Source organism: Chelmon rostratus, chromosome 12, assembly GCF_017976325.1.
Source record: "Chelmon rostratus isolate fCheRos1 chromosome 12, fCheRos1.pri, whole genome shotgun sequence".
NCBI lineage: Eukaryota > Metazoa > Chordata > Actinopteri > Chaetodontiformes > Chaetodontidae > Chelmon > Chelmon rostratus.
In genome coordinates this window covers 25,065,302-25,082,576 of record NC_055669.1, presented here as the reverse complement: position 1 = coordinate 25,082,576, position 17,275 = coordinate 25,065,302, and the positions used below count along the sequence as shown (strand labels likewise).

The following is a 17,275-nucleotide window of genomic DNA, read 5'->3' as shown; positions in this document are numbered from 1 at the left end:
TTTATTCTCACGCAGCCAGTCTGCGAATGCTCCCATCACTAGCTTTTATCCCGCACGACGTGAACGCTGAGCGGCGGTCAGGGGAGAGAACGGGTGGAGGTGAGAGCGGGTCGTATGTCTGTACGCTGAGAAGTCAACACAAAGGCAACAGCACCACATGAGTCAGCTCAGCTGCTGAGATAGTTTTGAGGACCAGCCTCAGAGCAGACGAACGATTCTAACTCACGAGGAAAACATTCAGAAACGGGAAAATCAGGTTGCGTGGCGCTCGAACGCGGAGGAGCTCGGCTCGTGACCGCCGTCAGATGTTTTGTTCCTGCATAAAAACGGCCTGGAGTCACACTGATGTTACACGAATGACGACCTCTCCTGAGTCACTGTCCTGGCTGAGGTCGTTTCGGGGCAACAGGCCGGGGCAGAAGGGGGCCAAACAGAGGCAGGACCACGGCTGCGGCCCCAGCTGGGTGGGCTGTAAGGGGCCGCTGGGCCCGAAGGTGGCCAGAGGCAACCACAGCGTCCTGGGGGCCAGTGAGGAATGGCCAGTGCTCGTCTCCTCCATGTCCTTCGCTTTATCGTAGCTCTGAACATCCCAGTGCAGGTTGACGGCCCGCCAGCGCATGAAGACGTTGTACACTGCTGCCCCCTCGTGGACAATCAAGCCTGTTACAAGGACAAAAAAAAAAAAAGACATTAAAGGAGCATTGAAACAAAACAGTCACATTTTTAGCTGTCATCAAATATTCTGAACCAGAATATTCTTCGACATGCCTCGTCTTCTTCAAACTCAGTTTACGGTTTCTGGACAACGGTTTGTAGACAACGCAGGTTTGATGATAGACCGTAGAGAACGATAAGCCTGCGCTCCAACTAGCCTGCCATCCGAAGCTGAACTCAGCCGCCTGGTTCACAACTTCCCTGGAACCAAAGATCACATGAAGACCCAAAACTCCTTAAACCCGGTTTCAGACTTGGGAGACGCTGATTTCACCGCCAGTCAAAAACACAGCTGGAGCAGACTTTGAAAACAGGCTCATATGTCACTGCGACGGGGTTTCAAGAAATCTTTGACTAAATACTCAAATCCATGAACTCAAAGCATTTCACCTCGACTGAAAAGTGATTCTTTAACTGCATCTGACAGCTTATGTAGATTTTTTTAAAGGAAACTTTCACAAATACAATAAAAGGGTCCACAAATCTGAGACGGAGTATAAAAGTCTTCAGTTTTTCAGGTCTTTGACTCATCAAGCTGAAACTCGACTGTAACCACTGAGATTAAGATACTTTACTGCCAGAATTTGCACCAAAAATCGTACTTTTCTCCAAGTCGCTCAGTCAAATCTGAACACACAGACATGACGGATGTATTTTAGGTTCATTGTGACTCACATTTTATGAGTATATTATCGTTTCTGATAATAAATGTCTGTTAAAGGCAAAATCATCAGTTTTTAAAGCTTTTTTTTTGGTATTTCAGTGACAGCTGTCGGTGCATCAGTGGCTAAACTGCAAACAGAAATGCTAATGGCTAATTCAACGTTCTTTTAAAGTTGCATAATTTTCCAAGATGAATTTATTTGTACAAAACTTTGAGTCTACAGCAACAATCAATCACAAAGTGTGGTCGGTGCAGTCGGTGAGAGGTTTCAGGTTGTGATGAGCGCTGTGTGCGTCTTATAAATATGATACTGACAGTCAGCAGTGTTTAAAAATGCATTTCTCCATCACGTCTTTTCATGAAGTCTTTACTGGACAGTTCTGTCTGTGAGGTCGTGCTACACGAGCTGCAATGACAGATAAATGGACCGAAAATGCCAGATTCTATATGCAAACATGAAAGAACAAACAGAGTTCATGTATAACTGCAGGACAGTTGACAGCTCACCTACGCAGACCAGGTCCATGAAGCCGTACATGCCGTAGCAGATCTGGAAGAGGACGTCACGACGCTGCCAGACGGCCTGCGGGCTGAGGGCCGACCACAGCAGCCAGGAGATGCTCGCCACCAGGAAGAGCGAGCCCAGGAACACGGCGATGATCTGCACCTTCTCCACCAGGGTGATGGTGATAGACTGCCACTGTTCACAGACGAGAGAGAGACAAAACAGGCCGTGACTTTAGTGGAAACCGGTCGTGTAAGTATTTTCTGATCTGCCTCCTCGACAGGTCGGTTAAAACCACTGCCAGGTTTGAAGGAACCAGAATGAGAGGCGGCAGGTCTTCAGTGTCAGCGTACACCCGGCCTCCTTCTCAAAGTGCAACACGCGCCCTGAAGCGTGATGGCGTCCAGAGGAAGGTCATCATGGGATTACAACCTTTACTGTGACATGATGCACTGCTGCAGTTTTAGGACACGTGCTGCACACACACAGCAATCCTCGCATGTCAGGAAAACCAAAAACCGATGTTTTAGATCATTTGAACAAATCATTTTGTTCTTTTGCCCTCAGCTGGTGGAGAGCGTCATTTCTTGACTTCATTCAAAACCCTCGCAGGTCTCTGTCAGCACTGTTTCAAACTGGGACGGGACCTTGAGTAGCCTGGAAAAAGTTAATACTACTACTATTATTATTAATAGTAATGATGATAATAACAATAAAATATATATGAGGTTATATATATATATATATATATATATATATATATATATATATATGGAGGCCGTATGGACCTCACTTATATTATGAATAATGTAGGAAAAGTATCTTATAAATTTAAAAATATCACTACCTTTACATGTGAATAATTTATATCATAGTAATGCATCCATATCATCATGCATGCATATAACAGCCATCATTTTGATAATACTGACATGCTTTCCCTCTATGTGATATATATATATACATAGGGTTGACTTTCAGCGAATGAATACACACTTTACACCACCTGCTCAGCACCACCCGGCAGAATATTTGGTGAACATGGTGGAGCATTTAGCACTTCTGTTCATTGCTCGACTTCTAATGAACGTTAATGTTGCTCCTGTCTGATGGCGTGATGACATGTCAGTGCTGTGCTCGCAGCTCGAGTCTGCTGCCCCCACATGCCCAGAAAGCATGAAAACTCTTTCCTTGCAGCTAAAGGAGCCTGTCCTCTCTGCTGTCTGACTGGCAGGACCCTCACCCAGCTGCAAAACCACATCAACCAGAACAGGACGCCTCACTTCAGAAGACGGCAAACGCAAAATCGTGACCAGACATTTTCACGCTGCCCTGAAAAACCTGCTACAAGCACGACAGCATCTCTAAAAAGAGGAGATGGAGGGGGCCAAGAGGAAGAGGAAAGAGGAAGAAAATGAAAGAGGAGGACAAGAGTTATGGGGAGAACAGATTTAAGAGACTGAGCCAAATCAATGAGAGAAAACAGGAGCGAGGAGGAGGAGAAAATAAAGCACAGAATAACCCTGATGGAAACAGCGTTGATGCTGAGCGGATGATGGTGGGGAGGCTGTTTGGGAGGAAAGACTGGAGGCAGACGGAGTGGACAGGAAGCAGAGCTCTGCTGTGCCTCAGCTGTGTTTGTGCAGTCTGCCGGTGACTCAGGTCCCATCTGGAGCGAACAGATCTGCGAAGGCCTGAACGCTCTTCGGCGAAAGAATCCAGGATGCAGATATTTTAAGCCCGTTCGGCTTCGGAGGAAACGAGGACTGAAGAAATCCTGACGTTCCAAGCTGACAGCAGAGACCCGGAGAGGAAACAGAAACATTCACGCTCGACGCTGCGTTCGCCTCAAGCTACTGAAAACCACCGCCAGGATTTAAACTCTTTATTAAGTTGCTGTAGGTGCTCGGTAGCTTTTACACGCTAGTTGAGCAGAAACCCTTGAAAAAGCACTCCAAGGGTTTTGTGTTGAGAAGCCAGGTTTTAGAAAGCAGAGGTAGAAATCTCCTCATTTGTAGCTCACAGTATCGCCCCAGCCGCAAAAACACTGACAGCTACACTTCCCAAAATGCAACCTGATTGCACCTTTTGTTAGACCGGGCCTGTTAAGTGCTCACGTCTCTTAAACTCCACAGCAGCTCGCAACACATGCTTTCTCTGAAGAAGACGGAAGTCTGCAGCTAATTAAAGCGTTAGACGAGCAATGAAAGTGCCACCATGGAGGAGGATAAACACAAACCTGGCAACCCAAACATTTTATTTGCACTGACTTTTAACTGATTTCTAAGAGAGTGAACCGAAACCAGTCCGCCCTCACCAGAAAAATGGCCGCACAGGTCGTAGGTCGTCATAGGTACCAAGCAGCGACCTCAAACAAACTGCAGTTCCTCAAAGGACCACTTGAGGCTGCCTCCAAAAGCGAGTCAGTCCCCATAGACCTCCACATTAAAACGCGTTACAGCATAAATAAACATTTTAGCAGCCTGTTACAAAAAGCAGTTTTGGTCTCTATAGATAATTTCCTCGTTCATGACAACTGTACGGGGTGAATTTTTATATGACTCGCTGGTTTAAATAATATTACGGCTTAAACACGTCCATGTTTTCTACAGTCTGTGACTACGACCCATTCATTTAATGTTAGGCTGCGCCCCCTCGTCACTCCTCATTAATGTAAATGTGTTAAATCGATTTAAGGCGTAACGATTTGTTGTGATCTTACTTTTAAACTGAAAGTCATGCTGTTAATGTTCCTCAGTCTGCTCTCACGTTCATTCTTACAGACTTTAAAGGCTTAATTCAGGGTTTATTTAAACCTCCTGTTTCCGAAGGCAGCTCTCAGATATTCAGACATCTCAGAAGACTGCGTCTGTATGTGTGATTATAAGATTATGGGGAAAAGCATTTTTGGTTTTGGTTTTGTCAGGGATCCGTTCAGACATTTCATCACTGAAGCACAGCGTTTCATTGCAGCCGCTCTGCTGAACAGACTGAAAATCACCTTTAAAAAGGACAGAAATTGCGCTTGTGGCAGATTTTTCCTCGTATTTCAACATTTTATGATCGATGAGTCATTTCTAAAATAACAAGCTGCCATTAAAAGGTGTTTATTTAGAGGGTAAAGAAGCAGGAAAAACATAATTATAGAGTCGGAGCGCTTCTAAATTTGGGTTTTGAAATGAAGTTTAAGTGATTCATTCAGCATGGGGGGGGGGGGCTCTGGCGGACGCAGGTGGGTTTGTTTGCTGTCAGCTTGGCAGTGAAACTGCTTTCACCAGCTCAGCTCTGCGAGGCTGTTTCCCTCCACCAGAGAAGCTGCAAAGATTTTTGAGCAGAAATCCAACTGGGGGGTCGATGCATCAGAGACGGTAAAAACAACCTCTTGTTAACGTCTCTATGATCATTTAGAGCATTGATCCCCAACCCGTGGGCTGTGGCCCACTAGTGGGCCGCGGGTCATTTGGTACTGGGCCGCACAGAAAGAAAAAATAATTTCCATTATTTTGTTTTTTCACATAATTTGTTTTTTTTATTTTTTTGCAATTTTATTTTGAAATGTATCACGTGATTTCCCGTACTGACAGTGGAGGTGCCTGACAGTGGCAGTCTGCAGCCAGGTCCTCTTGACATGATTAAAAAGTGGATTTACGTTCATTATTATTGTTATTATTATTATTAAAGAGAAAATACCACAGTTTTTAATGCCGATCTCATCATTTTATTTTGTTTTTATCTGCTACACCTTTAGACTGGGCCGTGAAAATATTGTGAGACATTAAACTGGGCCATGGTACAGAAAAGGTTGGGGACCACTGATTTAGAGGACACGCTCGGTGGGAGAGACGCTAACCTGAAAGGTTTACTGCTGTAAAAAAGCCATAAAGAGTTTAATGGCGGCAGTTTGAGGCTCACTGCTGGTCAGACATTTATACTTCAAATCTGAGTGTTTTTCAGGACAACTCGCTGTTTAAATGATTTCCATCATTGAAGCCCACGCCTTCATGTGACGTGTGTGTTACAGCCACATGTGACTTCAGTTCCATCAATCAGAGAGATCAGCTTTTTTTGGCATCATGTGCTGTTCAGATTAGCATTAAAACAGATAAAAGCAGTGAGCAGGCGCACTTTAAACCTCCCAAATGTCTGCTGTCTTTTCAGGCTCAGCGGTTTCAGGGGTTTAAAGGAAGCGCTGCAGGAAAAAAAAAAAAAAATGAGGCAGCAGATCATCGAAGTCAGCCTCTCTGTTCCAAACTGCTTCCAAGTCCCGTCTCCGTGGAGAGAAAGAGCGAGAAACCGAGCTAAAACCATCAAAACTCCACCCGGCTTCTTGACTGCGGAGGGATATGAATAGAAGCGAAACAGCAGGCTTTAATTCAGACGCACACTTCCTCCGAGCGCCTTCATCTGCGAGAGTCTTCATCAGAGACCACATGCAGATTCCTACTAAGGGCCAGCGAGGACTTCTTTTACTCATCACCTGTCCTCGACCTTCACCGAGTCGTTTCAGTCGGCTCAAATCTCAACCTCAGAGGTGGCCGCTCACTAATATATCAGTCTTTTTTAATAAGAGCCGTTTATAGCAGCTCTGTAGCCACAAGCTGATGATGATGATGATGATGATGATGATGATGATGATGTTCTTTTAGGTGAAAAATGATAAAATAAAGGTAGAGCATGGGGAACACTTAAACAACACAACTCCAAGTCAATCACACTTCTGTGAAATCAAACTGGCCACTTAGGGAGCGACAACGATTGACAAGCAATTTCACCTGCTGTTGTGCAAATGGAACAGACAACAGGTGGAAATTATAGGCAAAAAGCAAGACACCCCCAATAAAGGAGTGGTTCTGCAGGTGGTGATGACAGACCACTTCTCAGTTCCTGTGCTTTCTGGCTGATGTTTTGCTCACTTTTGAGAGCTGGCGGTGTTTTCACTCTAGTGGCAGCATGAGACGGAGTCTACAACCCACACGAGTGGCTCAGGTGGTGCAGCTCATCCAGGATGGCACATCAATGCGAGCTGTGGCAAGAAGGTTTGCTGTGTCTGACAGCGTCCAGAGCATGGAGGCGCTACCAGGAGACAGGCCAGTACATCAGGAGACGTGGAGGAGGCCGTAGGAGGGCAACAACCCAGCAGCAGCACCGCTACCTCTGCCTTTGTGCAAGGAGGAACAGGAGGAGCACTGCCAGAGCCCTGCAAAATGACCTCCAGCAGGCCACAAATGTGCATGTGTCTGCTCAAACGGTCAGAAACAGATGCCATGAGGGTGGTATGAGGGCCCGACGTCCACAGGTGGGGGTGGTGCTTACAGCCCAACACCATGCAGGATGTTTGGCATTTGCCAGAGAACACCAAGATTGGAAAAATTCACCACTGGCGCCCTGTGCTCTTCACAGATGAAAGCAGGTTCACACTGAGCACATGTGACAGTCCAGGTCTGGGAGAAGATCCCTCTGCAGACCATCTGCCACCTCATCAGGAGCATGCCCAGGCGTTGTAGGGAGGTCATACAGGCACGTGGAGGCCACACACACTACTGAGCCTCATTTTGACTTGTTTGAAGGACATAACATCACATGGATCAGCCTGTTTTTCCACTTTAATTTTGAGTGTGACTCCAAGCACATTCAACTATGTAAGGAACAAATATTTCATTCATTCAGATCTAGGAAGTTTTATTTTAGTGTTCCCTTCATTTTTTTGTGTAGTGTGTAATGTGTATATTGGGTGAAAGCTGCAGCAGCAGCAGACCTCCTGCAGGACTTTACCTGCCACGGTCTCTTCATGTTGATGGCGATGACGTGGAAACGGTAGCAGCACAGCTCGCAGGTCCAGCAGCCTCGCTCGCTGATCCACTTCAGCAGGCAGTGCTGGTGGGTGTAACGCACCGAGCCGTCGCACCGACACGGGTTCAGCAGGTCGCCCTGGAGACCAGAGGGAGGGCAAAGGTCAAACGTCAGGAGGGATTAAATGTGGGACAACAGGGAGAGAAATATTATAATGAAGCAGTCGGAAAGGGTTACTCCCATAATACCAGGCAAGAAAACCCAGGCAGGGGGCGTCCCGGACTGGAGGGATTAAAAACTGTACAAGACACTAGCTTAAAGGCAGCCACTGGCTTTCACCAACACATCGCACATTTACCATCGTGATGAACCTGCCGTTTGTGTTTTGTTGTCATGGTAACAGCGCGGCTCTGACAGTGTCCGTCTGTCAGTCGGTCCAACACTTCGGTCCGGACTGAAACATCTCAACGGCTGCTGTGACAGCTGCTTCCAGCTAAGAACGAACGGTGATAACTTTTCTTCCAGCATCATCGGGTCAGTTTGTCTTTAATTCATGACCAAACACCTACAAAGCGAACGACATTCCCATCATCCTCTGCTGTATTTAGCGTTAATTGCTAATGAGCTAATGTCATCGTGCTAAACTTTTGTTCCTTTAACAGCCCAAAATACTCATGTGACGAAAGTTTAGTGACATAAAAGCTACAGCAGACATGATGAAGCTGAGGTGTCAGCAGAGAGGAAGCTGAGGTCTGCTGGAACAGCTGTGAGGCTGTAAATTGGCTGTAGCTCCTTAATATTCACGTGTCGTCTGGTGTTTCAGGGATTCAGGTCAGTCCCTGTAACACCTGTGACAGATTAAAGCTCAGAGATCAGATCTGCTTTCGGGCCAATATTTATCATACAGTCTGCGTGTCGGCTTCCCATCATCGACGGGCGCTTGTCTTCAGGCCTCGGTTCGGCCTTTTCTCCCAGCAGGTCATACATCACAGAAAACACACGACTCGTTCAGCGGGGGGGTTTTACCGGCATCGCTCGGATCAATGATCATTCCTCAAAGTTACGGCGCTGGGGGATATTAACGGCAGGATGCAGCGCGACATTAATCATTACAGCCGTATCTGTTTGTTCTGACGGGCTTTGCTCTCGCTCCAGCCGTTCCTCAAGCAGCCATTACCGTAGCTCTGACCTGCCGGCTGGGCCGTGAGTGCCATATTAATAGTAGATTAAGGTCAGCGGTCAGGGAGCTCGTTTTTCATCACGTCATATTAACCTCGCGGGTTTAAAAGGGCCTCGGAGGCTTCTGTTTGAATGGACTGGCGCGGGTCAGCTCTGCACCGAAGCCAAGGCTGATAAAACCTTCACGAAGGACGATTTTAATACGTCTCTGAATTCTCGAAGGGGACGCTTGTTGAAAACGCTCCAGTTATTTTAGCGCCATGAAGACCAATGGATGCTGGAGTGCACAAAAGGTCAACAAGGCTTCAGCTGAAGGGCGTTAATGGAACTAGAATAGATCCACGTGTGTCTTTATGATGGAGAGACAGGAAAGGGGAGGGAATATAGGTCCATAACTGCTCGACCGGCAAAAACACAACACTGTGCATGAAAGTTCATCTTTAACCTTGGAAAAAAGTAGCTCGATATCAAAAATCATCTTAATTCAACAACCTCTTCTTCCTTTTTTAAAGCACTTTCACCTGCAGCTCGTGGTTTTCATCACCGTATACAATGTGTACGTGGCTGAAAGCTCCCCAAAAAGCTAGTCCTCTAAATGAACCTTGAATTAAGAAGTTTTGTTGGACGGGTTTAAAGATTTACACAAAATCTCAACTCAAGGGGCCTTTCTCACTTGTTCTGGAGCTTTCTACCATTTCTAACAGTCTAACAGTCTTCATCGCATGGTGAACGCTCCGAAAACAAGTAAGTGAGATTGTTTTGTCAATTAGCTCCTGAGAAAGAGTTTCCAAATAGGTCCGCTTAGAGCTTTTGACTCACATCACATGTTCTTCATCAGCGGACAGAGCAGGCCAGTTTTTGGCAGTTTTATGACAACTTGTCTTATAGTTCTTTGTAACATATGTAATATATATATATATATATATATATATATATTACATATGTTTTCTTTTATATACAGTAGTACTTTGTATAAAATGTACATATACTGTATATAGTCAGCTCTCATTTTGTATTTTGTATTTCTCTATTTCGCTTTTTTTTGTCCAACTGCCATTACCTGCTGCCTGTGATACCCAAATTTCCTGGGCTGGGGATTAATAAAGTCTTATCTTATCTTATTTAGCAGAAAGCTGCAAATAAATACTGTAAAACAAGTTCAGACAGTTTCATCACAGCCGAGCCAACTTGTGCTGTGGATGTGAGTGGAAGCTGCAGACAGCATGTGGACCTGGACCTGGACCTGGACCTGAGATTCTTTTGTCAGCCGCTGTTTCCAGAGTTAAGGAGGAACTGCAGGGTTCTGTGTAGTTAACATTTAAGTACACACACACACTTAACTAAATGCTCAGCCATTTGCATTCAGTACATACATTTTAGTATATTTCAGCTGCTGTCGGTTCATTTCACTGCTATATTTTATTGTTTAGTATATTTTTATTGCATTTCTGAATATTTTTACTGCATGTTGGTTTATTTTATTCTAGTAACCTAATTTTATTTTATAATCTTTCTTATCTTTATTATCTTGTCTCTGACATGGGGGTGCACATTTCATTGACATGTCATGCTAAAGGTTCTTGAATCTTGAATCTGATCATCTCCTTGCACGGTTTTGTGAATGAAGCGGCAGCTTCGTGAAGGAAGTTTGCCTTCTGGTGTTCAATAACATCTCACTCTCTCTGCTCATCATGAATATTTAAAGTGTCAAATTTCTGTTTTGCAATCTTCATGATAACTGGTGAGCTTTCCCGGCCCGCGGCCTTGTATCAAAATCAAATATCAGTCTGGACCCGGAGGCAGAGCTATTAGATTAGCTCTGCTAATAGGCTATAGCCCACGTTCGGAAGACAGGATATTCACTTTGGCATTTACTGCCCTGACTCCTCTCTTTCCTTTAAGCCCTGGAGAGGACGAATTGTCCCTCATCGAGGCTCGCTGTCACGATCCAAATAGGCCTGCAGAGTGTCAGATTTCAGCGGCGGGTGGACAGAGTGTCCCCTTGTCCCTGCAGGTCCACATCTGTCCATCCACCCCCAGGAAGACGTGCAGACAGTTAAAGTGATGCACCACTCGATGACGATATCTATTATACATCGATCACGAGTCAGTCGTCCTGCACTTCTGATCTGATGGATGTGATGCAGTTTGTCTCATTGTGTATTGATTGAACAGCTGACTTTAACTTAAACTGACTCTACACAGGAATCAAAAAACACTTCAGTTACAACACAAAGTGTTTGATCATCATTATTCTGGTTTTAGTGCAGGATTTTATTTTCTCGTTTGTTGTGTGTTAATGCTTCACCTGATGTAGAGCAACTTCCTGTTTGAAATAAACTTGTATTAACATATTATGTTTTAATTTTATTTTTTTCTATATGAGAGAGAGAGAGAGGGAGAGAGAGAGAGAGAGAGAGACAGGAAGTGGAGCTTGAGTCCATTCATCCATTACTGACATACATTACTACTTCTTCTCAGGTTTAATGGCACCAGGCCGGACAAATTTTGTTTTTTCAATCTGTGTCATATCAGCTGTCAGAAGTATAAAACCTGCACTCAGCGCTAAATGTTTTCATGTTTTCAGTCTTACAAAACGTTATTTTAATTATGAAAATGTAAAATCTCAGTTGGTACCTATACTCACTGTATTTGGTCCCGTCCTTAAATTCAAACATATTGGATGGATGTTTTGCAAGATCTGGAAAATATATTTGGTGTTGTGTTACACATGGACCCTCTTTCTTTGATCCTAGGTTACCCCAGTCAAGATTCTATTGTGGGTGTTGACTCTACAAGACTGTATAATATCCTTACATATGCAGCAAGGAAGAACATCTTTCTGTCTTGGATAAGTGACAAACCCCCCCACTACATCAAACTGGCATAAGATAATTATGGAATGTTTTCCCCTTGAGTACCTGACCTGCTTGCTTCACTCGTCAGAAGGACAGTTTATGAATATTTGGACTCCATATCTTCGCTTTTCTAACTCCACAGTGGCTTCAGCCTATGGCTCCTTTCCTGCATATTATCACAGCCTGACAATTTGAAACTTCTAGAATTGTGATCCGGGGTATATTTTTATTTATATATTCATTTTATTTCATTTATTTGACTATTTTATCTGTCCTTTTTTCTCACAGGGTAAGCCTTTTCATTGTTCTGGTCAGATGTGAGAAGTACATGTGTACAGGCTGTCTAGACCAATCTGTACTGAGCGCTGTTGATGTTGTATTATTGTTGTTATGTTAATATGTAAAAAAAAAAACCTCAATAAACATATTTGAGAAGAAAAAATTAATTATGAACTTAACTGACATAAAAGCAGAGAAAAAAAATTGTAGTTTGCAAAAATGTGAATGGTGTTCATTCAATGTCTGTTTAACTGTACAGCTGAAGTCTTCAGCCTTCATTTTATTTCCAGTCATTCAGAAAATCAGGACACTTTCACTTTCTAACGGGCTGAGGCTCGTTGGCCATACTTTTATCTGAAGCTCTTAAATTAGAGCCCACGTAGCTTGCAGAGTGGAGCATTCGGCAGCTTTGTGCAACCGGTGAACCGGCTGCTTCGTCTGTCGGAGTATTTGTTAGACGTAAAGTTTCTATTCAGATTCTGTCTTCGTGAAAGCAGCCTCTCGTGTTTCACTCACTAACACCTTCAGTGCAGGTGTAGTTAACTCACGTTGAACACCTGAAGCTTTTTCCTCGGTGCTGAAGTGAGTGCTATGACTGGATTGGATTGCTATGAACTATTTTCAAACAGTTTAATTGACCCTTTTCTTTTATGGACAACTTTGGAGTCAATGGTTCCAAAAGTGGGGTTTGGGGACCTCCAGGGGTCTTTGACAGGTTCTAAGTGGCCATCAGGAAAATGAGGAATAATTTAGTTTTTGGAAATTAAAAATTTTGGTAAAAAGGTCAGATATTGGGAGCTCCTGACAAACATTATATGACATTATACAAAAATTGGTAGTTTTTGTGACCTGGGGTATGGCCATGGAGGGGGTGTCATGTGGCTACTGCTGGTTTGATATCGTGTTATGTTCAGGAACAGTTTTAGCTGCTTCCGGTCTTTTCTGCTCATATCTCCTGTAAATGTCATGTTAGCTGCACCTTAAGAGTAACATGCAGTTGTCTGTTGACACCCATGTTTATATGAGTGTGATAAGCCCCCCCATTCAGAATGTGTCATTATATATATCATCCTACTGGAGTATTACTGATGCAACACTGCACAAGCAGCACTTTTAATGTTGTAGCGTGTCAGCGGGGGACCAACTTTAACTGCTTTATAGACTGTTGTATAGTTTTAAAAGATGTTTCACATTTTAGAAGATGATCTCTGTAAAATCTGTGAACTAACCAGCTGTCAGATAAACGTAAATGTGAATAAAAAGAACAACATTTTTACTACCCACTGGTAATTTTGATACTCCGCAGTATGTGGGGGCTTTCTGAGGGGCCCTCAGGGACCCTGAAGGTCCCCAGAGCTCACCTTCAGAATGGTGGGTGTATTCGCTGTCCATGGTGCTGAAGTCACCTGCAGCACCTGAGATGTTCAACTGAAACGTCTCTGCTGTTTGACACTCTCCACCTTTGATCGCTTCGAGTTGTTTCATATCAAGTCTTCATATTTATTATGGTTCTGGTTCTGATTGGCTCTCCAGCATGTTGTGAAAGCCTCCCTTAGCAGGCTTACCTCATTTTAATTAGACGAGCTGCTGTCAGCCAATCAGAGTCCAGCACTGTGCGGACTGCCCTCACCTTCATTCAATTTAAATCAAATTTCACCATTCACAAAACCCGGACCTTTAATCCGGTAACACTGCACAGAGTAGATGAGATAACAGCTGGTATCTGACCTGTGAGCGGTTTCACCTGCACGTCGGGGGAACATTTACCTGTTCTGCGCCTTGGAAGCAGATCCGACAGCTGGGAGTGGGGATGCAGGTCTCACTGCTGCAGTTTGAATGCATCGGCTGCACCTTGCACGATCTGCCCCCGACCGCCCCATCCTCACTGGAAAAATTCCCCGCGTTGTTGTCCCCACATGCGTCCCCGCAGCTCCGGCCCTCCCGGCCGCCCTCCTCCTCCTCCTCTTCCTCCTCTCCCTGCTCTGCCTCGTCCTCATGGTCGGGGACTGGACGTCCTTGGGAGCCGTGCGGCTCGCCTTCGTCCCAGTTGTGGCAGTGGGTGACGGTGGTGCCTCCCTTCGCCTCCCCACAAGCTGAACTCGCCTCTCCCTCCTCTGTGCTCATAATAAAATGTAAAGTCGAGGCACAATTGCATAGATGCCGCCCGCCCGCTGACACAGGATCCGCCACCACTGCGACGCAGATGTGATGAAGCCTTCAGGTTCCCAGATCACGGCGCTGTCGGAGGATGAGCCTCCGTGGATACCGAACCGAGCCGAGCTCCTGTAGCCGAACCTATGGTGTGGTAGCTCGGTCGAGCTGCGGCTCGGCGGCCGGATCTCCCCGGTGCTGCGGCCCGTCGGTCGGCTGGACCCGCCTCATGCGCTCCGGAGACCCGGGGAGCATTTCCAAGCAGCCTCCATGCATCGCAACGGGACTCGGCCGTCCTAAAGCGCCGGATCCCCCCTCTTCCTCTTCCCTTCCTCCTCCTCCTCCTCCTCCGCCTCTTTAGTCCCCACTGAGGAAGCTGACAGCTGCACAGCAGCGGCGGGTGAAGGACGAGCGTCCTCCAAACGGCACAACCCGGGCTGAACCCCCCCTGATGCGGTCGAGTACTCACCCTGCTGACGGGCTCTTGAGCAAGAATCTTTCCCCGTCAGCTGCAAGTGGTCTGGCGAGTCCTGCACTCCCAGGAAGCAGAACGGACCACTTCCCCGGGGAGATGACCAATCAATCACATTATTATCCCATTAATATGATGGAGGAGATAGCTTTGCAGACCCATGCACGCACCCCTCCTGCACAGCCGTCTGGAAGGAGGCGAGGAGCAGCCCGCCACAGACACCCGGCTCGTGTGTGTGGTGAGATGTGGCGACCCGCAGCACCCTCCCCGTGTTAAAGGGGTCACCTGCTGGGCTCCAAATGCCATCATTATCAAAGGGTGGAGGCTCAAACCTCCCTGAATTTTAAAGAGGCGCCTCAGCCTGTGAATGATGGAGCTGTTAACTCTGGTAGGCAGCCTGTGGTTCTCTGAAGGTGGTTGATGGAGAATTCAGGGGTCCACTAAGGGGGTTCTGAGTCTTTAACAGAACGTGGTTTGACAAATTTCACATTAATATCATCAATCATATGGAAAATTTGTGCGAGCTCTAATTGGCAGCATCCACAGTTTTATTCATTTGGTTTAGGTCACAGGGTTTCTTTTGGGAGTTCATGGTCTTATTGAGGGATTATAGGGGTCCTGGAGGGGGGTCAAAAGGTGTTTTGCTAATTAAGAGACTGCTGATGGTGTTCCAGGGGTCTCTCTCAGGGTGGGAGAGGATACATGAGTAGTGAAGACGGTTCCAGGGATCTCTGATATTACTGGAAGGCTTCTTTTAAGGGTCCCTGAAGTAACTTTGAGAGGGTTTCTAAATGTCTAGAACAGGACGCGCTGCCACCCGAGAAGCTAGACTTTGACTCCTTCTCCTCCTGACATCCTCTGTGGGGGGGTTGGCTCTTATAACAGCAGCATATCAGAGCACACTATAAAAGCTAATGGAGCTACTGAGCAGAAGCAGTGCAACACTGGTGGCTTAAATCAGCGCTTTTCTAAATGTAGTTATGCAGGCATCCTTCAGGGGGGGCTCAGAGGGTCTCCTGCCACCAAACAAGCGTTTTCATTATCAAGTAATGTAAAGATCATTTCTCAAATAAATTGCCTAATTTAAAGGGCAACAAAAATTTGCCTATTTTGTCCAACCGAAAGGTAAAAAGAAGCAACAAATCTTCAAATTTGAGAAGCCGTCACTGAACATTTGTTATTTTCCTTCAGGTAATCACTTCAGTCAGCGAGGTACGTCAAAGAAAGCTGCTCTACAACTCACCAGCGATGAAATCCTCCAGTATGGTCCACAGTTCTACTAACACCTGTCAGGCTAAATCACACACGTGGGCCGTTTGTGGTCTGCAGATGCTGCAGAGGTCGAACTAAGTTTGATAGCGTGTTTCCTCCTCTGCTGAGTTCTCAAAAAGAAGCAAAAAGTTTTTATAATTTTTCCAGTTAAATTTTAAAGCATTTTAAACCCAGAGTGTGACTGCACAGGTTAAATCTCAGCTGATGCTGAAAATGAAGGACAGCAGTGCTGCAAGTTCGACAAATCCTCCCTGAATAGATCAAAAGCAGATTGAGACAAATCTAAGGTGAAAAATAAAGAAAAATTGTTGTCCCCCTATTTAGTATTGATAAGCGAAATACAAACATTTAATAAATGGCTTCTAACGCTCTATAATGCTTATTGCAGTACAGTATTTATGAGCATTCATAATTTCAGCTCTGAAGACAGTTTCGGTTATTACATCCGTTCAAACAGCAGCCTCCTCCTGCAGGTGTCAGTTAGTGGCTGACTAATAAGAAACACCTCAGGTTACAACACTATTATAGTGACTTATAAACCATTTATTAAACGGCTATATTCTGCTTGTAAATGCGAACCTGGAAACAAAATGTCTACATTACTGCCACGAGCTCCTCTGCTGTTGCTCAGTATCTTGTTATCAACCTCCATGTGGACCTGATAATAAAGTGCGAGGAGCCTCAGCCGGTGAATCATTTGTTGGAGGAGACTGCTTTTCCAAGAAGAATCTACCCCCCCCTCCCACTTTTTTTGAGGATGTCTATCGCTTTCCGGGGAGCGGGCCAGTAATGGACTCTAATGCAGCAAAGGAAATTATCCACTCATGTCCAATCACTACCTACGAGGCACCGATCAATACCAGGTCCCCAGGGCTCGGAGGGAGACCGGGATCGTGCTGAGAGCAGGGAGGGCCGGGTGAACTGCAGGGTGGGTACCGAGATGGACTTTTGGATTTTACCTTCTGTCTGACAGCGTGGCGCCCATCCACCTAATACATATTTTACAGACCTTTATTATGAGAATTCAGGAACACAGGACACGCCACATCCAAACAACTGGTCAGTGAAACCAACGCTGATCTGTCACCCTTTACCAAAGCTTTACGATTTAGTGTTGGTTAATAAACCACTTACTAATGCTTTCACTTTTAAGCAACCAATGAGCACAACTTTGTGTTGCCAGGCTGTTAAAAATCCCCTTTTTTCAGTTGCAAATGTTCCTAACGGGGCTGCAATGATTAGTCAATAATCAATCAAGCAACTATTCTGATCAGCTGTTCTTTTTTTGCCATTTATCAAAGAAAACTTCTCAACTTTGCTCATTACAGCTTCTCAAATGTGACTATTTGATGCCTTTTTTTGTCATTTATGATAGCAAACTGAACATCATC

General features: G+C 45.3%; 1 protein-coding gene across 1 annotated transcript; it reads right to left on the bottom strand.

The window, feature by feature from the left end:
• Positions 1-337: 337 nt before the first annotated feature.
• On the bottom strand, positions 338-14,113 carry march11 (membrane-associated ring finger (C3HC4) 11). The gene is made up of 4 exons (XM_041949912.1): positions 13,757-14,113; positions 7,656-7,811; positions 1,886-2,078; positions 338-660 (listed from the first exon to the last, which is right to left on the bottom strand). Exons 1-4 carry the CDS (start codon positions 14,111-14,113, stop codon positions 338-340), a joined length of 1,029 nt encoding a protein of 342 aa, XP_041805846.1.
• Positions 14,114-17,275: the final 3,162 nt, after the last annotated feature.

Excerpts from the sequence above, each read along its gene's own strand:
- march11 (XM_041949912.1), bottom strand. The coding sequence starts at position 14,113 with ATGAGCACAGAGGAGGGAGAGGCGAGTTCAGCTTGTGGGGAGGCGAAG. Across the intron at positions 7,812-13,756 it reads GCTTCCAAGGCGCAGAACAG|GGCGACCTGCTGAACCCGTG; the intron begins GTAAATGTTCCC and ends TCTGGTCTCCAG. Across the intron at positions 2,079-7,655 it reads ACATGAAGAGACCGTGGCAG|TGGCAGTCTATCACCATCAC; the intron begins GTAAAGTCCTGC and ends GTCTGTGAACAG.